The 23,898-nt window shown below is 40.2% G+C and overlaps 1 protein-coding gene across 1 annotated transcript in view; it reads left to right on the top strand.

The window, feature by feature from the left end:
* CNTN3 (contactin 3) overlaps positions 1–23,898 on the top strand; it is a 220,247-nt gene that overhangs the window by 67,848 nt on the left and 128,501 nt on the right. Inside the window, exon 3 of the mRNA XM_077770590.1 lies at positions 3,765–3,860. Within this exon, the coding sequence (XP_077626716.1) occupies positions 3,765–3,860 (96 nt within the window). The remainder of the gene's footprint in view (positions 1–3,764; positions 3,861–23,898) is intronic.

Genomic DNA, 23,898 nt, shown 5'->3' with positions numbered 1-23,898 from the left:
AGGCTGTTCTCTTCCATTAACCTATGTAACTGTCCCTCTGCCAATACTGTGGTCTTGATTATTGTAGCTATAAAATAAACCTTAGTATTAAGTAGAGTGATTCTTGCCACTTTATTCTTAGTGAAGATGGTGTTCGCTATTCTCAGGACTGTACTTTTACATACAAAATTTAGAAAAAGCTTGCCCGTACCTTCAACAAGTAAAAGAACACATTTTTTTAAATGTGCTGGAATTTTAACACTAATTGCATATCATTTGCAGAGTTCATGCTATGTTGAGTCTTCCAGTCCATGAACACAGTATGGCTCTCCATTTGCTTACATTTGATTATTTTCACTCAGTATCTTGTCTTTTTCAGAATATAGATCCTTCACCTGTTTTATTATCTGTATGCCTAAGGATCTCATTTTTTGAATGATTGTGAGTAGTTTTGTGTTTTTAATTTAGGTTTCTGCATGCTCAGTGTTACTGTGTAGAAATTGCATCGTCTGACCTATTTACCTCATTTATACTGAGAGGGTTTTGGTTTTGCTTTGCACTTGGTTTTGATAGATTCCTTCTCATTTTCTATTTAGACATGTCATCTGCAAATAGGGATAGTTTATTTCTTCCTCTCCAAACTGTATACTTTTTATTTCTTTTCCTTTCATTATTGCAGTGGTTAGAACTTTTAGTGGTAAGAATGGACATCCTTGTCATATTCCTGATGTTAGGAGGAAAGCATTCAGTCCTACGCCATCAAATATGTTGTTAACTCTACTTCTTCTAGATGCTTTTCTATCGTCTTGGTTTCTTTTTAATGTCCAGCTAATGAGAGGCTCTAGAATAATTTCAGAGCCTGCAAGAATTGGAAAGGAGACAAAAATAAAATTCTTAGAAATTTTATAGTTTACTATTTCTACTAATAAATTTCTGGATTTAGTATTTATTTATTTTGACTCCTAGGCAAAGTTTGTTCTAATACAATTCCTGCGAAGAATGGACTACAGGCATCCTTCACTTGAGTTTGGGTTACACGTGTAACCGTCCATGAGATATTTCAGTAATCTAAAGCTTTGCAGACACTTATCCTGCCTTTATTTCTGTGCTCTTTAGTGTTAACCCCAAAGGGAGGAAATCGGGCTGTATTTTGAAGCAGGTGTTCTTTTGCATCAGTGGCTTTCCTTTTCCTCTGTCTGAACAGACTTTCCCCCTCAACATCCCCACCTCCCACCCTCCATCCTCGATTTGACCGACTGCTCTTTCAAGGCATCTCTTCCATCTGTTGGTTGAATGTTTGCTCCTCTGTGTACTTACCACCAGAGCAAGGTTCTTGCAGTGGATCTCAAGGCTCTGACCACACAGGGCTCTCCTTGAAAGCCTTGAAAGGAAGCCCCAGTGATTTATATTTCCGAACCTGACATGCAGCAGGCTGAAGTCCTCAATGAACACGTGTTCAGTTAGTGACTGCTTCACTTTTCATCCTTACTGCTAAATGGATGTTAAACAGATTCTTTATCTCATGAGCATTTTCATAGGTTCCCCAAATTCTGAGATATGTTTTAAGACACTTAATCTGGGTTGAACTTTATACATCTTAATAGGGTGCCACCAAGTTATATTCTGTGTGTATAAACTTTAGCCACTAAAGTTGTTAAAAATACAGATCTCCTTCTAACCGACTACTTTCAAGTGATTTCTTCAGTATCTGGGTTTGTAATAAGAATCCTAGGTGATAATAATACAGGTGGTCCTGGACCACACTTTGAGTAACATAAACCAAGAATTCAGAGGACTATGTTTTAAAGAAAACAAAACTTAATTATAGTCACAGTTTGCTAGAAGCAAAAGCCTGGAAAACATGTTAGAGCCAGTACAGGTATTTTTCTTTGCTATCGCTGATGTATATGCTCCTCAAACTGGCTACAGGTATCCAAAAAACTAATGTTCTTTAGCATAGAGACAGTATCAATGCAAGTGTTCAGCCTAATGGACACGTCTGTTCCAGGCAGTTATCAGTGCTTTAGGCAAAAGGGGTTTTTTACCTTTGGGGGAAAAGAGACATTATTAGCTTCCATAGAACTGTTTTATCCTTTTCTGCATATTCTAGCTAAAATCAGGGATGAATCACTTCCATGATGTGAATTTATGTAACAGAATAAAACAAGAATTGGGTAAGAAATCAGAAATGATGATACATACTTGGTTGCCAGAAAATCACCATTTGGTATTATTTTCCCACATATAGCCTACATTCTGATATGATGTACGGGAAACATTTGGATGGTACAATTTTGTAGTTCCAACTCAGGTATATTTCAGGATGCTTTCTGTTTTGAGTATGTTACATTTTACTTACACCTTGAAGGTAATATAATGCTGTTACCATATTGTTTTCGTAGGGTAACTTCCGGTTAAAGTAAGTCCAGAAGTACAGTTGTTTGTTTTTTTTTTCCCTTTGTGGGTATACAGAGTGAGTTTTGCTTGAATAGCTTGATTCCATGCCTATAACCTGGTAATTTAATACTATTTTTCAAAAACATTAAAATGAAGCAAATAGACCCTCTTATTTCCCCCTGATGGGCTGATTTTGGGTGCTTAGAATATTCATAACTGCCTACAGTTTGTAGTTTTAACAGTTTGAAGATAATTATTTTGCTGTTTACATCTTTCAAGGCAAAGTGAAAATTTTCCAGGTTGTGTTCTGAAATACACATATTGCCTCACCACTTAAACAATTTATATGAACCCTTATGAGAGCTAGGAAATGTGTGTATTGTTTCACAAATTGACAGTGCAATTGTTCTGATACAGAAAGTGACACCATTGTGTATATTAACTGTAGAATTCACAGGTTTTGGATTAAAAGAAACAGTACATTTTTTTCTTGCTTTTTTCCCTGAAAGGCTTAAGTTTTGTTCAAAATGAGCCAATGGATTTTCTTCATTTGGTAATTTATGCTGGAGAATAAGAATCAGAATTTGTTTTCCTGGATTGTTACTGGAAAAATTAAGCAATTTTTAAAAATAATCACTGGTGGTCAAAATAGTATTTGCCTTGATTGCTCTATTAAAAACTTGAAAAAAAGTCTTTGGGCAGTTATAAAAATTATTTGCATTTTTTCACAGCCACACATAAAAAGGAATTAGGTGGATTTAATATACTGTTATCCTTTGACTTCTACCTGCATGGTAATTTACAGTGATACATATCCTCCATAGAACCCTTCAAGACTTAGGACAAATAGAACTTGTATCCAGAACCCAAATATTTTCAATTCTTTCTGTAAATAATCACAATAATTATAGGTAGAGTAAAATTTATTTAGGGTACTGATCAAAAAATACTTGGGGAGAGAAATTCATAAAGAGCTGGCTTTCATTAGAAGGTAAAGGTAAATGTCTTCGTGATCTGATGAATCACTGTGACAAGTGTGGATATTGGTTTATGTATATTTTTGATTCAAGATTTTTCATTTCCATCTTTGAGTCCTATTGTCTAGTTATTTAATTCTAATACATGCTTTGTCCATTGGGATAGCCCAGGCTACTTTGACAGTGTTAAAGCAGCACAGGATTAGTGAGTATATATATTTATTTGTCCTGCTGAATTTCTAAGAAGCCTTAATAAATCAAAATCCTAATTTACGTTTTCAAAGACAATGTTCTCCCCTTGAGATCACTGAAAAAGGGTTTTATCCTGCAAAAGAAGGGATTGCCTCTGTGTGAACATTTTAATGTGTCTTGTCCTTTCTGAAATCCCTTTCTGTTTTATTTTCAAATCAGATCTCGAAAATTTTCAAACCAAAATGAGAAGTACTGTGTCTGTGCGTGAAGGCCAGGGGGTCGTCCTGCTCTGTGGCCCGCCGCCACACTCCGGAGGTGAGACGTGGTCTGTGTGCTGTTTAATATTTATTGACTAAGTTTCAGTGTGAGACCAACAGCATATGTACTGTTATCGCTTCCCTAAATTACCCTGAGAAAATTGATAACCCACGGATTGGATTCTGTCACCTGAGTTGGAATATAAGAAACTATACAAAAGACAGTCCATCCAGAGAAGCTTATAAACATAATTTATTACAACAAGAAGTGCTGTAAAGGCAAGTGAGATCAAGTTTGTTTCAATTACCTAATGGTGCTGAACAGTGCCTTTTACACCATATCATTTGTTATTTAGTTCTAGAACATGACCTACATTAGAGTCTTTATAGTTTCTCCCTTTTCTCTCTCCCTACTTCTCTCTCTCCCCCCATCCTGTACCTCTCTCTTTCTGTCTCATACACACACTTCAGCATGATTAATATATGCTGTCAGTCCTCTGTATCTATGCGTGATATATATATATATATATATATGAAAATAATATGTGTATGTATATTCGCATCACTTTCATTGGGGAGTTGGAGTTGCACATTTTATGCTACATTGCTATAAATTGAAATGCTGCTAAAAACTCAGAGTGAAAATGAACTTCAGCACATAGGAAAATAATTTAATAAGCACCGCTCCCCTAGTAAGAGCCTGGAGTGTTGGTTTGATTTTGCTCTCATGATCACTCCTGCAAACTTGGTCACTTACGGGAACAAAGAGGGCATTATTAATGTATAAATCACTGTTCTTGAAGAAACAAATGATTCTGTTCTTGAGAGGATGGGAATTACTGAGGGATAAACCGGTTAGAGAGGATCTTTCTGACCAGAGGCGAAACCGAGAAATCTTCCTATCATGGTTAAGTTTATTCAAATGAAAATATGATGGACTTTATTTGCTTTGTGACATACAAACCAAAGTCCTTTTTCCCCAGGGACTTGTCAGCTTTCATCACAAAACCCTCAGTCCAATAAAACAAACATTTCCCATCATCACTATCTGATCACTTGAAATGTATGAGCCAGCTGGAGGGTTTGATTAGCAGACATGATTGCCATGATATTGGGGGAATAGGTTTACTTTGGGCTCCCCAGAGTACTTGAGTAGTGTGTATTTTCTGGAATCTTAAAGTTACAGAGGAATTTTAACTTTGAAGGGAGAGTCTCTTGAATGCAAATAAAAGTAACAGAGCTCAAACTGGCTTGAAGAAAATAGGGAGTTTACTAGCCCACATCACTGGGATGAGTAGTTGGCTTCTAGTAGAGCTGTGTGATTGTTACAGAGATGCACCACCTGTCTCGTTGTGCATAGTCAGTGGATCACCTCTAGCTCTCAACTCCCTTTTGATCTCCTCAACTATAGAGTTACTCACTTGCCCATGATCTTGCCCCTGCCTGGGGAGCCCACCTCTGGTGACTCATCAGGACAGAAGGAAGGGTCAGCGCTTTATGCCCAACATGGGACAATTCTGATGGGCAGTCTTCCAGAGCCTGCTGCCGGGATGTCCAGTGGATTGTTGAACCACATCACAATTGGACTTCTTTCTCTTCCCAGTCCTGTACCTGCTTCCTTCCTTTTAGAAGTTTTGATCATTGATAAAAATATTTTATCCCAAACTCTTATCTCAGTGTCTGCTCCCCGAGAACCCAGTCTCCCAATCTCCTGGAGCCATGAGTTCAGCCAATTTCATGAGAATTGTTGTTTCTTTATATCTCATGACTCTGCTTCCCTCAGTGTTGATTCTCTGTAATGTAGACTCCTTGTGGTGGCAAAGGTGTCTCTGATAACTCCAAGCTGGTGTGCTTAATGCTGGCAATCCTAATGAAGCAGGCAACCTGTTGTTCAATGGCTCTTGATTTTAACCAGATCAGCCTTATTTAGGAGATTATTCCTGCAGCAGAGGGTCAGGGTCAGCTGTGTCTACTGAGTAGCATTTGCATGAGAAACCTGTATTTTCTAAAATAAGAGAAGGGTTTTGTTAGGAGAAAAAGCAAGGCAATGTATTAGAAAAAGTGGCTAGAACATCAACCAAGGAAATATCAAAATAAATTTATTTTTTAAAATAAATATAAAAAAAAACTGGAGAATCTTGTCTGTGATGAGTTTTGGAAATGTTGACCTGACTAAAGATCCTGACTAATATTTAAGTACTTTTATGCTTAGATGTATTTGCTGATAACAAAGGAAGGACCTTTCAGTTGACTAAACTGTTGGATGAAACATACAACAAAAGATGAGTTCTTTTCCAATATCATGTAATTGGAGAACTATTGGTGACTTCACATATTTTTCTTTTCATTTTTGAGGCACATAGGTTGGGGTAACTGTGAAAGTCAAGCAGGCTTGTATATGAAGAAGGAAAGAAATGTCCCCACATAGGGCACATTAGCCCTTACAAGCCTAGACCATGGATGGGATTGTAAAGAACTGAACAGAAACCTACCTTCTTTACTCCTAGGTTGTACAGGAAAACGTTCTGGGCTAGAGTGTCAGATTTAGATGTTGAAAATAGGATTCTCATTGATCCACATCTACCTAATGCTAAGATACTCACAATTTGCATCCACTGCCCTGACACATTGGCTGGTGAACTCCTTGAAGACAGAGTCCAAGTTGCCATTTGTTCTATATCCAAGTGCCCAAGGGAAGGCGAACTTCTTCAGTGAATGTGAAAATAATTTAATAAACACTTGATAAACAACCCAAGGCTGGTTGATAACAAACAGTCAGTAAATATTGGTTGAACCAATGAACACATTCATGAAATTAATAAAGGAATCCTTTTATAAGATTTGGTCAGTTAAAAGTGCTTTTTGAGAAATCACTAGAAACTTTGTTTCTAGAGGTATAAGCATCTAACAACCAATATGCCCTGGGTTGTTAGGGTGCCAAGCAGACAGGTGCAGGCACTGACAAATGAGAGTGAGTTCCAACCACAGCAGCTGATCATCAGTCCTGCTTCCTATCGCCTGTTGACTTAGGGAGTTTTGATTCAGTGGAAGGTGTGAGGCAGGGCATAAAACAATGGAAACTATGACACCAGGGATTATCAGAACTTGTGGTATGTGGTGCTCATGGCCCATTCTGTGACCCTACAGGACACGCACCTGCCTTTCTCTGTCTTCATCATTCTGCTCTACCTTCGTTCACTTCTTCCCCTTTCTTCATTTCTTCTTGATCCCTTCTCCATGGCTGGAAATGTTTAATTGTACTGTTATTTTCTAATTATTGAAGAAACCATCATAGTTCTTCATTCTGCATCTTCCCCACCAGAGTAATACCCTAAGATAGTAGGCACAGCAAAGCAAAATAATAAGCATAATAGTAAACATAATAGTCATAGTCACAGCAACCTCTGTTTATGGCATGCTACTTAGATGCTAAACAGTGTGCTGGCTCTTCGTGAAAATCATCTGCTAGGAGATTCCTTTGATTAAAAGTATGGAGAGGGATCGGGTGAATGACAATCTAAGATAGAGTCAGGAAGCTTCAGTCCTAGAGACGGCAAGAGGCTCAGCTCTCACCCAGCCAATACCTGAGTGCCTTGAGTCCAAACTTCTAGTTTATAAATTTTTTTAATATTTTTTTTTGAGAGGGAGAGAGAGACAGACAGAGCACCAGATGGGGAAGGGCAGAGAGAGGGAGACACAGAACTCGAAGCAGGCTCCAGGCTCTGAGCTGTCAGCACAGATCCCCCAGTGGGCCTTGAACTCATGAACCACAAGATGGTGACCTGAGCCAAAGTCAGATGCTTAACCAACTAAGCCACCCAGGAGCACCCCCCCCCCAAACTTCCTGTTTATAAATGACAGATGAGGCAGGAGGCCCGAAAGTCAGCTTCAGCACTGAGTCTCCTAGCAGTTATTTAGTGCTACAGTTTGGGAGTTCAGAGAGGAAGTAGTCTACCTAAGATCATAGAATTCTGAGGAAATAGAATGACTGGCTCCTGGCCGGGGCTCTTTCTATTCTGGCACAACCTAAAGCAGCCCCATCATGGTACAAAGGCACAGAGTCCTCAGTGAAAGTGTCACTATCCTAAGCCAAGGGCTCTGACATTTCACATCAGATGCAGCAGAGTTAATGGCTCTGTTTTAATATTCGAGGCCATTATTAATGCGAGCACAACAGATGAGCAATGCCACAGTCTTCTGAGCAGAAATCTCCAGAGTTCCAGCAAATGCCCAACTCCGATTTGTGCCAGTCCAGTACTTCCGAGATTTTGATCACAAATGAATCAGCTGGGGACCTGATAAAATGCAGCTTCTGATTCAGTGGGTTTGTCTTGGGGCCTGAGATTCTGCATTTTTAATAAGCTCTCTCCTGAAGCTGATGCTGCCGGTGCATGGGCCACACTCTGAATAGCAACACCCAAGCCTGCCTGTTCCATTAGGTGGAGTCCCCGAGGAGTTCCTGTTACCTGCTTCTGCCCTCACTCCTTCCTTTTCCTCTAACTAGTTCCATGCCCCAAACACTGGAAAATGTTTGTAACTCCAGAACCAAAATATTACCTCCCCACTGAGGGCATCACTTTTTTTCCCCCATTCAAGTCTGAAGAGTCTTTCTCAAGAAGCTCTGTACTCAGATTTATTACCTTATTTGGTGGCCTTCCTGGTCTCCAACAGATTTATATATATTTAATGTCTCATAAAACTCTTGTCTTTCTGGTGTGCCTGGATGGCTCATGTTAAACATACGACTCTTTTTTTTTTAATGTTTATTTCTTTTTGAGAGAGGGGGTGGGTGGGGAAGACAGAGAGGGAGACAAAGGATCTGAAGCAGGCTTTGTGCTAAGAGCAGTGAACCTAACACTCTTGAAAGTGAGATCATGGGGGCACCTGGGTGGCTCAGTCGGTTAAGTGCCGACTTCAGCTCAGGTCATGATCTCACAGTTTGTGGGTCCGAGCCCTGTGTCGGGCTCTGTGCTGACAGCTAGCTTCAGAGCCTTGAGACTGTTTCGAATTGTGTGTCTTCCTTTCTCCCTGGCCCTCCCCTGTTCATGCTGTCTCTCTCTCTCAGAAATAAATAAAACATTAAAAAAATTTTTTAAAGAAGTGAGTTCATGACCTGAGCCAAAATCAAGAGTGAGATGCTCAACCAACTGAACCACCCAGGCTCCCCAAGCTTCAGACTCTTGATTTCAGCTCAGGTCATGATTTCACAGTCATGAGATCAAGCCCATGTCAAGCTCTGTGCTAACAGCATGTTGCCTGCTTGGGATTCTCTCCCTCTCTCTCTCTGCCCCTCCCCCACTCACACTCTCTTTTTCTCTCTGAAAATAAATAAATAAATAACCAAACAAACAATAAAAACTTTTAGAAACCTCTTTCTTTTTTTTTCTAAGTCCTAAGAGTTAGGGGACTGCCTTTTTTAGTGCTCCCCTTTTAATGAAACTCCCAGAGTCCCAAGCATAGAAGGAATCATGGTTTTCTGTCATGACTTCTAACCTCCCAGATGTGATGTGAAAGGCCAGCCTGACCTTGAACTTGACTTTAGTTTAGATCTAAGAATTCATAGAGAACCTCACACCACAAACAGACTCTTGAGATTTTGAAATTAAATTATATGACAGGAAGTACCTTAGGTGTTCACGGGATCCGTCGTCCATTGTGTATACTTGTTTCTGCAAAACCCTTCCGAGAATGCCTCAGATCTCTGAGTGCATTGATGCTTTTCCTCTTTGAATCACAATAAGATGAAAATATCAAGGCACAAGGAGACAGCGTGAGAGCGTGCCATGCATTTTTGAATCACTGACAGATGCAGTATGCAGCTTTGTCTTTCCCACACTGCGTTCGTTGTGCCTTCTTCCCGGGGGAACACTTCAGGAGCCTAAGGGTCCTGAACTAGAAAGGCATTTCTCACTTTGTGATGTGGAGGTCATGGAGCTGGGCTACACACCAAAGGTGTTTTGTTTGGGTTTCAGTTGTGTGTTTCCTGTGGCCGACAACGTGATCTGTAAAGGCACTTCACCACTACTTACTGAAGGTCTCAGTAGCTGCTCCTCCTTTTTTTTTTTTTTAATTTTTAATTTCTGGCTTCTATTTCTTCTGTTATTGGCCCATAGTAAAATTATGTTAAAATCTCTTCTCTTGTAAGTAAATTTTTTACTCTCTTATGTTTATTTGGGATAAAAATCAGAAATACTCTTCCAAAATGGACTAGGGAATTATACATGGAAAGAGCCTAAATTGGGGTACCAAAGCATGGAAACTGTGTATATCCCTTATATTCCCTTAATTCACTAATGCAGATAATTTATAAGAGTGTGGCAGCAACCTGGGTCTGCTTTGTGTAAGAGCAGTTACCATTTATGTGATGCCAATAAGAAGGAGAAACTCTTTCATGGGAGGTGACAGTTAGGACTTGCTCTTAGGAGTCCTTAAAACTTCTCTAGTGACACAGGTCACTTGAGAGGGGTCTTATCTTCCACTCATTCTGTGACATTTCCTGCCACTTCCTATTCATTGGCTTCTCTACAGGACAATCTAGTACCTCTCCAAGGCAAGAGGAATTAGCATCCTCTGAGAAATTAGTTGGAAAACTAGGAATTGAAAAGTCAGAAATAAGAGACTGGGCATGGGTTATCTATAGCTTAATTATTAATCTAGTTATCAACAGTGTGAAAATTAGCTGGGAATTAGTGTAATTACCATGCCGTTGCTGGTATCGCTACAAAATCATTAGAAATTCAAATGCACCAGAAAAATGACCCGGTTATAAATAAGGTTGCAAGACTAGTTCATGGGCACGTAACGATAAATATTAATGAGGCAGGATTCATAGGCTGATCAGGTTCTTACACACATGCATGTTCACAAGGAGTTGATGTTTGTCCAAAGATGGCCGATGACATGTATGCTGAGTGGAGAAGAGGTTGTCTTCTTTCGCCGTATTTGGTCTCTGATCCAGCTTCCCGTGTCTTTGCTGAGTGCATGCTCTTCTGAAATGACAGCCCTGGACCCTGCCATCCACTTACAACAACACAGCCTTTGGGATGTTCAGGGGACAGTGTGAGATGCCAAACAGCAGGTAGTGAAGGCTGAAGTGACTCGATGCTAAAAATTACTTTGAAAATTCTGGTGTGACAGAGGTGAGAACTGTGAGCAACATAACCAGATGGCATGGGATTTACACCCTCTGTATCAACATCTTGGGTCTTTTTTTTTTTTCCTTTCTTTCCCCAAGACTGAAAAACAAGTCATCTCAGGTAGCTTAGATGAGGCGGGCCTGAAGAAAAAGTGCCAAGTAGGAGTTTTCTGGAAAGATGTATCCAGTGACTAGATCCTTCATTAAGGTGTCAAAACATATCACCTGGTGTTTGGGGATGTGATTAACTCAAAAGAATAATTTCCACAGATAACCTGCAAACGCAACACGGTTTTATCTTGGGCACTCGTTTTTCCTTCACCTACACTTTTGTGCTGTTTCTGTTTGTGGACTTTTTGGCTTCGATCGCATTTGAGTCACTGGTCACTGGGGAATGTTTCTCTGAGAATTCAGAGGTGTCCCCTTCCGTAACGCTGAAAAAGTTTCATCTTAGCAGGCATTTATACCGTCACAAGTTGTGATATCAAGGTAAAGCAGATGAGTGGCTGGTTTACTAAGGAATAAGGATCTGTCCCACACAATACCATTCTGAGTGTATTGCTCCTGCCTGGGGAGAGGGGAGTAGATAGGGGTAGGTTAACATATCATGGCCAAAACTTAGAGAATCCACCTGTAGACTGAATGATTAACAAATTGTAAAACTGATTTTTTAATATATGTCAATTCTGATGTGACTTGACATTTAGAGGAGTTCAAAATATTAACAGAGTCATAGTAGCATTCAGATAGGTATGTTTTGAATCCATCGACACACAAAACCTCAGCTGCTCTTATATGGATAAAACAAAATATTTTGATCTCTAAAGAGAGCTTATATTATAGAGGATAGTGTTAATTGCTGAGCACCCATTTTGTAGTTGGAAATGAAGGTGAAAAATCGTGTTTCTCTGAAGTACATGAATGGGGCATCTGAGAATTAGAAATATTCACTGAGTCGGCCTATTCTTTTATTCCTTTTTCCATCCATACATCCATTCATTCATCCATCCATCCATCCATCTGTCCACACATACATACATACTTTCATCCATCCATTCATCCACCCATCCATTTTATTCATTCATTGATTTACTCATGCATCCATCAAAATATCGGTTGGTGTGTAGATGGCATTTTATATCTTATAATGCTGTTTTACTATAATAAATATGGCCCCTTACTTGAAAAATCTTAGTATTAAGCTGAGAAAAAACTGAGAGCATTGTTGATAAACTGGATAGGAATGTATTCAAACTAATATTTGTTGAACCTCACCCCACACCATTCCCCAAGCCCTGAAAGTATGTAAGAAACAGAAAGATAAATAGGAGTCCTCTTGCCCTTAGGGCTTGTGGTCCCACAAGAAGTGAGAAAGGTGTGTTTGCTGATAACTGGTTATCCCTGAAATAACAGTAATAGTTAGAGTTGTCATTATTTAACCAGACACTAGGTTTATTGCTCATAACATCAAGGAAGGATGTAGTACTCTTATTCTGATTGACAAGCTGAAGCGGAAAGCAGTTAGGTGTTTTGTCCAAAGCTGCACAATAGTAGATTTGTGCTTCAGACCTAGATCTATTGCTTTTTTTTTTTAAAGTTTATTTATTTGAAGGAGAGAACATGAGAGGGGGAAGGGCAGAGAGAGAGTGGGACCTAGGATCTGAAGCGGGCTCTCCACTGACCCGCAGGGAGCCAAATGTGAGATTAGGACTTGAGCCGAAGTCAGATGCTCAACCAACCAAGCCACCTAGGAGCCCCGATCGGTTGGATTTTGACAGAAAATTTTCGTGTGTTCACAACAATTATGGGCTTCGGTTTTGGTTTTTTGTTTGGTTGGTTGGTTTTGGTTTTGGTTTGTGTTTTATTTTTTTTAATGTTTTTATTTATTTCTAGGAGAGAGAGAGACAGCGTGAGCAGGGGAGGGTCAGAGAGAGAGGGAGTGACAGACTCTGAAACAGGCTCCAGGCTCTGAGCTGGCAGCCAGCACAGAGCCCGACGCAGGGCTCGAACCCACAAACCGTGAGATCATGACCTAAGTAAAAGTCGGACGCTTAACCGACTAAGCCACCCAGGCGCCCCTGTTTTGTTTTTTTAGGATTTACACATTATCTGCCTTCTGTGATAGTATTCTTCAAAACCTTTTGATATATGCACTGATATGATTAAAATGTTTACAAACACCTCCTCTCTCTCTGTCTCACTGTCTACCCCCCATCCCTCAGTCATACTTAGGAGGCAGAGTGGAAACAAGCCAGGCATCTAAGAGCTAGATTGCTCGAGTTCCAGTTCTAACTCTGACTACAAACTTTGGGCATATTGCCTAACCTCTGAACCTGTTTATTATCTGTAAACAGGGAATACTCACTGAGCTTATCCTTATAAGGAGGTTGTGAGGATGTATGTGAGTTGTTTGAAATGTCTGATTTATTTATTAAACAAAAAAACCATACTATAGTCCTAGTATTTTTACTGTATGGAAAAATATAAAAATTAAAATAGCTAAATAAAAGTAAATCTGTAAAGAGGGTTTATTGTATTTTTTTCCTGTACTCCAGAGAATTTTCTTGCCTAGCACTTTTGTACCCCGCTTTGGAAAACATTGGTCTAGAAAATGTTTGGGTTTCCCTCCTAGTTGGTTAATCTGTGGTTAAGGACGAAGGACTTGGCTGTTTCTTGCTTAACAACACAGTGACACTTAGAAGTGGCAGAAGGGGGTTGCCTTTGAGATGCTTATCCTGTACAAGCATCAGTGACTGCCTCCCTTCTGGGACTTACCCCCCATGGCCTCCACAGGCTGCACCTACCTGTCGTATGTTCTAGCGGGCATTGGCTGACTGGCCCAGACAAGGACACCTGACCAAGCTGGGCCAATCAGATGCTCTTTTCTGGAAACTTGGTATTTGGCCCAACAGGATAGAATTCTGAATTTTGAAGCAAGATGCAGCCCTGCCAGGCATTAAGAGACCAGGGGTGGAGAGTAAAGACTAAGGAGTGCTCAGCCACAGCCCCCCCCTTCCTTCCTTGGCACCCACTTTCTTGCCCTTGGGTGCTCTGCACCAGCCTTTGTACAGGGGCATGTATATTGCATTCCCACTCTGATGGCCTCTGTTTCTTACAAACAAAGGCTCGCAGCTAATTCAAAGGGCATTACTATAAAGGCCATACTAGTCCTGGGGAAGGGGAATGAAACTGATACAAGGCCAAGATGAAGTTTAATATAAGAAATAAAGAAACAGGGGCATCTGTGTGGCTCAGTCAGTTAAGTGTCAGACTCTTGGTTCCAGCTCAGATCATGATCTCGCGGTTTGTGGGTGTGTTTCGCACATCCGGCTCTGCGCAGACAGTGAGGAGCCTGCTTGGGATTCTCTCTCTCCCTCTCTCTCTCTCCCCTTTCCCCGCTCACACGCTCGTGCTCTCTCTCAATAAATAAATAAATAAACATTTAAAATATAATAGAGAAACAGAAGCTACATGCTTCAACAAATGTCCTTGTTCCGGCATCCTTTTATGATTGAAGTCAGCATTGAACACACCACAAATGGAGGCAAGGTCATAGAAACAATTTGGGGAAAAAAAAAACATGCATTCATTGTTACTTACGTTTGCAGTTTCTGAGTGAGTTTCCCTGAAATCTCAGGGATGCCACTGACCATTTCCACAGAGATTTTATCACAGCAGCATGGCTTCATGCTTTTCCCTCCTATTTCATTCTCAGATCCCCTAAATGGTCTTCCCTACTACAATGAGAAAATCATTTTTTCCAACTTTAAAGGCTGCAGTTTTCCTTGCTCTGATTCCATCCACCCACAGACAGGAGCCTTAAGCCCATCAAGAAAATTACATGCAAAAGCTGGGAGTTTAAATCCACTGTTATAGCGATAGCGCTTCAAGAAGAACTTATTTAAAAAACTGCAGAGCTCTGACTGATGTTGTCTGCTTTAAGTAAACATAAGATTGTTAATTTAGTGCAAATCAAGGATGGTAAAGGCTTTGTTTCCTAACATTCTAAGCAGAAATTGAGGATGATCATTAGTTGGTACTTTCTGTCATTAAAAACAAACAAAACACACAACCTAGTAGCACTGGGTAAAGCTTAAGAAGTCATTTGTGCACTGGCAAGAGGGAAAGCTAAACATCGGTTGCTTTGCCATGAAAATGAATTTATGTGCACTTAGTGTTTTTTTTTTTTTTTTATGTTTTATTTATTTCTAGGAGAGAGAGAGACAGCATGAGCAGGGGAGGGTCAGAGAGAGAGGGAGTCACAGACCGAAAGAGGCTCCAGGCTCTGAGCTGGCAGCCAGCACAGAGCCCGACGCGGGGCTCGAACCCACAACCGCGAGATCATGACCCAAGCGAAAGTCGGACGCTTAACCGACTAAGCCACCCAGGCGCCCCGCACTTAGTGTTTTAATTAAGATGATATGAGCTATGGTAACATACCTGAAAACGTATTAGCATAAACCAGAATGTATCTCTTGCTCAGATAAGGTCCATATCAAGCTCTCTGGCTCCATCCATTTATGCCTCTTCATTGCAACATCTAATATCCATGGGCACTGCCTTGGTCTCCCTCAAGGTGGCAGAAAGAAAAGGGTGAAAGAAGCCACTTGGGTGCTTTTTATGGAATAGGTCCAGATGAGACCCTGTTACCTCTGTGCACATTCTGTTGACTGGTCCCCAGGCACATGGTCACACTAAGCTCAAAGGAGGTGAGACTGTAGTCCTGTCTGTGCCAAGGGAGAAGTGAGAACAGGTTGGAAGTATGGCTAGCCTGTCTCTGCCATACTTTGTTTGATCTGTGCTTTTGAAAATATGCACATGAGGACCTGAGACATCAGATAGAATGTCATGTCTTAAGGGCTTGTTTCTGAACTCTGGTGGCTATGTGAGAAGTTTTCTTTGGAGGACTTGTTTAAAATGTGCATTCCATGGGGTGCCTGGGTGTCTCAGTCAGTTAGGTGTCCGACTTCGGCTCAGGTCATGATCTAATGGTTCCTGAGTTTGAGCCCCACATCAGGCCCTGTGCTGAGAGCTCAGAGCCTGGAGCCTGCTTTGGATTCTGTGTGTGTCTCTCTCTCTGTCCCTCAACAGCTCATGTTCTGCCTCACTCTTGCTCTCACGCTCTCTCTTTCTCTCTCTCTCAAAAACAAATAAACTTAACAAATTAAAGAAAAAATGTTCATTCCATGATCCCACTGACTCAATAGTATGGGGTCTTCCTTGGGAATCTGCACTCTTTATAAATGACTCCGGGAATTTTTTTAAGTTTATTTATTTATTTTGAGAGAGAATGAGTTGGGGAGGGGCAGAGAGTGAGAGAGACTTCCAACCAGGCTCCACACTGTCAATGCAGAGTCGGACATAGGCCTTGAACTCAGGAACCACAAAACCATGACCTGAGCTGAGATCAAGTGTTGGGTGCTTAACCGACTGAACCACCCAGGTGCCCTGGGGAATTTTTGATTCAGATGGTCTTTGAACAACATTTTGAGACATGTTACTATCAAGTCATATAAATTCACATGTTTTAAGGAAACGTTTCAAGGAATGGAAGAATGTCATAATGGACGAAGTAAAAGCATGGTAGTATTTCAGGGGTTGAATTTTATTAATCAGGATGATTTAGATTCTGAAAGGGAAATGGAATTCTTGGCTTATGTAAAACATTATTTTTTTTTAAATTTATTTATAAGTTAGGCAGGTCTTATCTCACTCGACTACGTTTTTTCTTCATTAACATTAGCTGCCTTAGAGAGCATAGTTGTTGGCAAGCCATTTGTGTTTAAGTGAACATTCACCTTCCCAGCTGTCATCTGTGTTTGTGGACCGTCACATGAACTGAGCACCTCTCCTGCCATTGGTTAAGATTGCTTAGCTTTTGATCCTCATGTGTACTGCCTGGCAGCTCACCCCTGAGTACTTTGGGTCTGTTTATCTTTGTCATGTGTGTGCATGTGTGTTTCATGTCAAGGGGGCATACCTGTCTAGTGTAAAACCCAGATTGATCTTGTAGGGAGGAAATTTCAAAATTGATCAGTTTCTCTTATACGCCTCACCCTTATTTAAAACCTATTTTTCCCTATTAAATATAGCAAGTTGGAATTTAAAATGATACCAGGATTGGGGTGCCTGGGTGGCTCAGTTGGTTAAGTGTCAGAATTCAGCTCAGGTCATGATCTCACGGTTCCTGAGTTTAAGCCCCACATTGTGCTCTGTGCTAGCAGCTCAGAGCCTGGAGCCTGCTTCAGATTCTGTGTCTCCCTCTCTGTCTGCCCCTCCCCCACTTGTGCTCTGTATCTCTCTCTCTCTCTCTCTCTCAAAAATAAATAAATGTTTTAAAAACTTAAAAATGACACCAGGATTTAACTCTAAGAAATTGTGAAATGAGTCATGTGCAAAGTTCTCAGTAATAAGAATCAGGCTCTTTATTTTTTTAGTGTTTTTTAAATGTATTTTTGAGAGAGAGGGAACACAAGCAGGGAATGGGCAGAGAGAGAGGAGGACAGAGGATCTCAGGCAGGCTCTGCATTGTCAGCAGTGAGCCTGATGTGGGGCTCAAACTCTCAAACTATGAGATCATGACCTGGGCTGAAGTCAGATGCTCAGCCGCCTGAGCCACCCAGGCTTCCCAACAACAATCAGTGTTTAGAGTCATTCATAGAAATGCCGCGGTGCTTACCTTTCCGTAGTCTGCAGGGGCCAGCCAGATGATGCAAATGAATGAGCAGGGGCAGGTTTTGAGGCTTGGGTAATTGTTCTTCCGGCTATACAGTTAAATCTTTTAACAGCATCATTTACTTTATTTGCATTTTTTTAAACAGAAACTAAATATGTTTTCTTAGTTTGCTAAGTTTTTTGTCAGACATATTTTCTATTTATGGATTATACTTCTCACCATGGTGTTTTTCCCAATATCCTCTAAAATTCATTAGACACAGGCATGTTTTGTATATTAAACATATGGAGAGATTTTCCAGTGTTTATGTATGAAGTTTGCTCTGTATCAGTCAGCTTTTTTACTGGGGTCTGCTGCAGAGCAAATGAGTCCAAAATCTCATGGTTTATAACCTTACAGTTTATAATAATGAAGGTTTATTTCCTAATTTGTAGGCTCTCAGGGGTGGGTTGGCTGCAGCTATATTCCATGTCACTTACTCACTTTAAGAAAAAGCAGCCCCTTTCGGGTACAAGCCACGCTTATGACAGGAAGAAAAGAGAATTACCAGAACCATTCAGTCCATTTACAAGTTTAGTCATTTCCACACTCATTCTGTTTTGCAAAAGCAAGTATTAGGACTAGTGTGAATCAGGGGCGCCTGGGTGGCTTAGTCAGTTAAGCGTCCGACTTTCACTTAGGTCATGATCTCGCGGTTCGTGGGTTCGAGCCCCGCGTCGGGCTCTGTGCTGACTGCCAGCTCAGAGCCTGGAGCCTGTTTCAGAGTCTTTGAATCCCTCTCTCTCTGACCCCCCCCCGCCCCGCTCAGGCTGTCTCTCTCTCTCTCTCCTATAAATAAATAAAACATTAAAAAATTAAAAAAAAAAAAGGACTAGTGCGAATCAAATGGTTCAGGAACTGTAGTGTCACATAGTTAAGCCACAAATAATTTTAATAAAAACATAATCAATCATATGCTCTCTTATTTTTTTAGCTATTTGTCTTTTATAGCCACCCTTTCAATTTCCCTACATCTGATTGAAATCTAAACACAATAACTAGTTCATTAACGTTATCATTACTCTACCAGCAAGAAAACACAAGAACAATGTATCTTGATGAAAAATGGCACCCAAAGTCAGATCACCCAAAGGTTTCAAATGCTACTCAACTCCAGCTGATTATTGCCATGGAGAAAGTCCATGGAGCTTTTTCATGAAAAGCTAGAAATTTTATGTTGGCTAAGTTTTCCAAAAAGGTTTTAACAGTGTGGGTTAAATAATACAAATTCAAGGGTACTCTCCACCTCTAGACCATAGATGGAAGTCTCTTCTCAGGGACATAGAATTAATGCGAATTTTAAAAAATGAGCCTCATTGACTCAACAATCTGAGAGACTACAAGTCTGAGAGAGTTAAAGTTATGGTTTATAGTCTTTAAAAATTCACTTTTATTAGATTCAGGAGTATATAAAATAATTCCAAAACAAGATTAATTAAAACTGCTAATCATGGGTTCCTGAGGGCCTGCAGTTTTGGAGGTCACTTTTCATTCCTTCTGGAAATAGTTTTCCAGATTTATTTTACATACTTTTTCTGAAGTAATTAATTAAGTGCTCTCCCCTCCTAGTTAGTCTATTTTACATCATTACTTTTCTTATCAAACGTTTTATGCCCCCAACGTGGGAATAAATTAGTCAGCTAAGTAGAATGGAGTCGTAGTGGTCTAATGTGTGAGTTTTATTGTACATAAGTACAAACTCTAATTCTTGAGACTGAATTTGATATTTTCTGGACAAAGGTGATTTGGGAAGATTAATAGATGCCAGCAAGCTCAGTTGCCATGAAGAAGCATCAGGTTCCCAAGCATAAATACAATAACTCAGGAGAAACATAACTAATTTTTCTGTTGAAGCTTTAAAGGAATTGCTGTTCCTGGTGTAAATTTTTTGTAAATCCAGAAATTAATTTTTTTCTCATTTTTCTAGCATTATGTTGGCCATGATATTATTATATCTGGAAATATTATGCATTTTGCAATTCACTCCTTTTATTTCTTTTAATTTCTCATTTGATTTCTATGTAACGTGTCACATATTCCCCATACTGCCTTATAACGATTACCTTCCACAGCTAAGGAACTTGATTAGGCCCAGACTCCCTGATACAACCATGTGATTAATGGATTGATACATTCAGTATAATTAATAAAGGTAAGTTCTGTGCTCCCACCATAAGGAGAAAAGACTCCTTATTTTCTCTCGTGGCTTTAAGTTTTAACAGCCTATGTTTATACTCAGACCCTTTTGTGTGACCGTGAACAGCATTTCTCATACTGTGTTCTTATGGAACGGTGATAAGCATCACGTACAAATGTGAGGCAGTTTGAAAAACACGTTCTTCAAAAACACTGAGAAAAGCGAAAGAAAACGTTGTTCTTTTATTTCTCAGAGCTTTTAAGAGTAAGGTATTAAGTACACATATCCAAAAGGAGGACTCTAGCATGCGGTTTTTCCCACACTTACTTGACACAAGAACCCTTTGTTTACGAAGCATCTTGCCGGACCAGATGTTTTGGGGAGCACACCTCAGGACGTGCTCACCCAGCTTGAAGATGGCGCCCACCAGTAATTTTCAAAATGTCCTCCGCCAAGTGCTCTGAGGGTTTGTGAGCATACTCACAGGGACAGTTTCGTGTACAGACCTCTCATTTCCTCTTCATAGAGAGCATTTCTGTTCTTACCTCTTTTAAATTTGTAGTTCCATCTGAATACTCTTTAAAGGCAGGATTCTTGGGATGCCTGGGTGGCTCAATCCATTAAGTGTCTGACTTCAGCTCATGTCATAATCTCACGTTCTGTGGGTTCAAGCCCCCCATTGGGCTCTATGCTGACAGCTCAGAGCCTGGAGCCTGCTTTGGATTCTGTGTCTCCCTCTCTCTCTCCCCCTCCCCCGTTCGCACCCTGTCTCTCTCTCAAAAATAAAAATAAACATAAAAAAATAGTAAAGGCAGCATTCTATATTGACAGATTGTAAAGAGAAGGAAGGAAGAGAGGGAGAGAGAGAGAGAACATATCTTTTATCAGCAAACAAGTGGAGTCAGCTGCCCGGATTTATTCATATTTATTTTGGCTTGAGAATTCTTGATATGTTAAGGGGTGGTTTCTTCATTATATAGTTATGGAAACTGGGGGAGAAAATTAAGGGACGCTTTGAGTAGTTAATGTACTTCTGGCATTTTGTAAATTCAATTAATTATGTGTGGATCACTTTACATCTGTTACAGTAATAACAATAGGCTGATGTTTTCTGGTGGGGAAACAAGTCCATCAATCATCCATAATCATTGATCTTCGGATAAGGGGATCCATTCTGACTGGCTTACAGTAACCAAAATTGTTTTCAGTGTTACTGCCAAAACATGTATTTCACAAATCTCTTAAGAAGGCCTTTTCTGTTTCCACTTGAGATATAAAATGACATCTGAAGTGGTGATATATGTAGACTTAAAGCAATCTTTTTCAATCATTATAACCTTTAAGCACCACTAGCATCCCTCAGGATTCTGTGACCTTTTCTCTCTATATTATGCTTTTTGACAGCTCAGAGAGAAAGGCAGTATACCTGACATCTGGTATAAACATGAAATGTTAATTCTTTACACGTACTTAATATTGCCAACCACTTACAGATACTCGTATGATATGTTTTGTTTTTTTCCCATGGCTACAGCATGAAATCTATATAAGTTTTCTTAATCCAGTGGTAGAAAGCAGGAAGACTTATTTGCTGGTCATCCATAGCTATAGTTCCGTCTTGGATTCGTCACCGTAGATTAGGCAGAAGGCAGAAGTTCAAGAGTCTTTAGCCATACAGTGAAAGGATTTTGTTCTCTGCAGTATCTGAGTAAAGAACAAGGGGAATTCAAAAACTCTTAGAACAAAACACAAGCACATAAGCAAAATTGTAACAACCAGAGACAAACTTCTGTATCTCTAACAGGAACTGGGGGTATTATGCTTAGTGATTCTTAGTATATTGGAGGCACGTATTCCAAGCTACAAGGCATCAGTAAGGATCCTCAACTAAGTTGAAAGAAGAGCTAGGTTGATAAAATCAAGTCATTATGGTCAGAATATCATAATGTAGTGAAGGAGTTCTTCAGAAAGTAAAAGGACTGGATGGCATCCAGAGCTCAGTAGATATCCAGATATCTCCAAGTTGGAAGAACTTTAGAACAAGCCAAGATCTGACCTCCTAGTCAGAGCTCACAAGCATTTTTTTAAAAAAAATTTTTATGTTTTATTTATTTCTGAGAGAGAGAGAGAGAGAGAGAGAGAGAGAGACAGCATGAGCCAGGGGAGGGTCAGAGAGAGAGGGAGACACAGAATCTGAAGCAGTCNGCATCAGTAAGGATCCTCAACTAAGTTGAAAGAAGAGCTAGGTTGATAAAATCAAGTCATTATGGTCAGAATATCATAATGTAGTGAAGGAGTTCTTCAGAAAGTAAAAGGACTGGATGGCATCCAGAGCTCAGTAGATATCCAGATATCTCCAAGTTGGAAGAACTTTAGAACAAGCCAAGATCTGACCTCCTAGTCAGAGCTCACAAGCATTTTTTTAAAAAAAATTTTTATGTTTTATTTATTTCTGAGAGAGAGAGAGAGAGAGAGAGAGAGAGAGACAGCATGAGCCAGGGGAGGGTCAGAGAGAGAGGGAGACACAGAATCTGAAGCAGTCTCCAGGCTCTGAGCTAGCTGTCAGCACAGAGCCCGATGCGAGCCTTGAACCCAAACTGTGAAATCATGACGTGAGCCAAGGTCAGACGCTTAACCAACTGAGCCACCCAGGCGCCCTGAGCACACAAGCATTAAACAGATAGCCTGGAAATTTCAGTTGGAAGTGTTAACATAGAGAAAATTTACAGCCAACATACAAGAATGTTCTCCCCAAAGAATGGTATCTATATTTGTTGTTATATTTGTGAATTTCAGGGTCTTATGCACATGGTTAGGAATAGATGCCTTTATCGATTTTAATAGAAATTGTTACAACTAGCATGTAGGTTATTAGCGCTGTGATAAGACATCGCGATAGGGGACATAACATACCACCCTTATATATATATATGCAAAGTTCTTGAACAATGTGTGGCATGAAAAGCTGCTTCTAAGCTGTGTGCAGTGTACTGGCAAAAGGACTTAAGAACCTTTATACATGGAATTGAAAGAATAGTCTAGAGTTGATAAATGTCTAAGCAGCCATATTGTATCTCAGTCCTAGTACAATAGTAGTAAAATTTAGGGAAACAACCTTCAGATGGTCTCTGTACCAAGGAGGGGGCTTCATTGGAAGACAGGAGGAGAGATGAATTGTATGAAAACTGTTTTGGAATCACAGGATGCAAGAGCCTCCATTGCAGGGTAAGTGCCTTGAAGTAGCGGAAGGAATTTTTAAACAATTTAACAGCTTTAACAAAGCTGCCTATGAGATTCCACATGGAAAATGGAGGACGTTTTTCCAGAGAACTACAAGTCCATTTACAAAGGTTCAGCATGATGTCGACAGGGTTGCGGGTGGGTACATATTTTTGAGAATGGCTCCAGCAATATGGCCCAGTTGGAAATGCATCAAGAGACATTCAAACTGCAAGCCAGTTTCATGCCTCAGTTATCTCCCCTCCAAGCACAGGAACAATTTCCAAATCTGAGTGCAGTTGAAAGAATTAAAACATGGTCTGCCTCCTGAGCATACATACCCTTTCCTTGCCTTTCTTATTTTTGTAATACCTTTTAAAAAGCAACCCCGGTTACTATACCAGGGAGATAATCCAGGGATAAGATTTCCTCAGTGCAAACCTTTTATTAAAGGCCTACAACATTTGGTTCTGGAGCATTTTGTTTTCCTTTTCTTAAACACTAGTTCGATCAGGTTTTCAAAAGCACATCAGAAATATTCCTAGTCTTAAATCCAGGGATTTATAGAACACAAAGTTGCAAGACCAGTGGGAAATTAATTTCCTTTGAAGCACATTAGCTTGGAGTTTCCTGCCCCCCGCAGTGGACCCGAATTTGTTCTAACATCATTGTTCCTACTCCAAGCTATAAGGCAACTGCAGGAAGCCAATGATTGCCTGGGCCGTGCTGGCTAAATTGGAAAATATCAGGTCAAAGAAAGGTTAACTAGAGACTCATCATGTAGCTCACAACCACCACCACTGGAGAACCTGTCGTGTATGCATATAGTTACACGTTTCCAGTTCTAATAGGAGTGGCAGCATGATTGCTTTAAACATCAGCAAGGCAAT

The sequence above is a fragment of the Crocuta crocuta genome, unplaced genomic scaffold (genome assembly GCF_008692635.1).
Source record: "Crocuta crocuta isolate KB4526 unplaced genomic scaffold, BGI_CrCroc_1.0 scaffold126, whole genome shotgun sequence".
NCBI lineage: Eukaryota > Metazoa > Chordata > Mammalia > Carnivora > Hyaenidae > Crocuta > Crocuta crocuta.
This window is presented reverse-complemented; position numbering and strand designations above follow the sequence as displayed.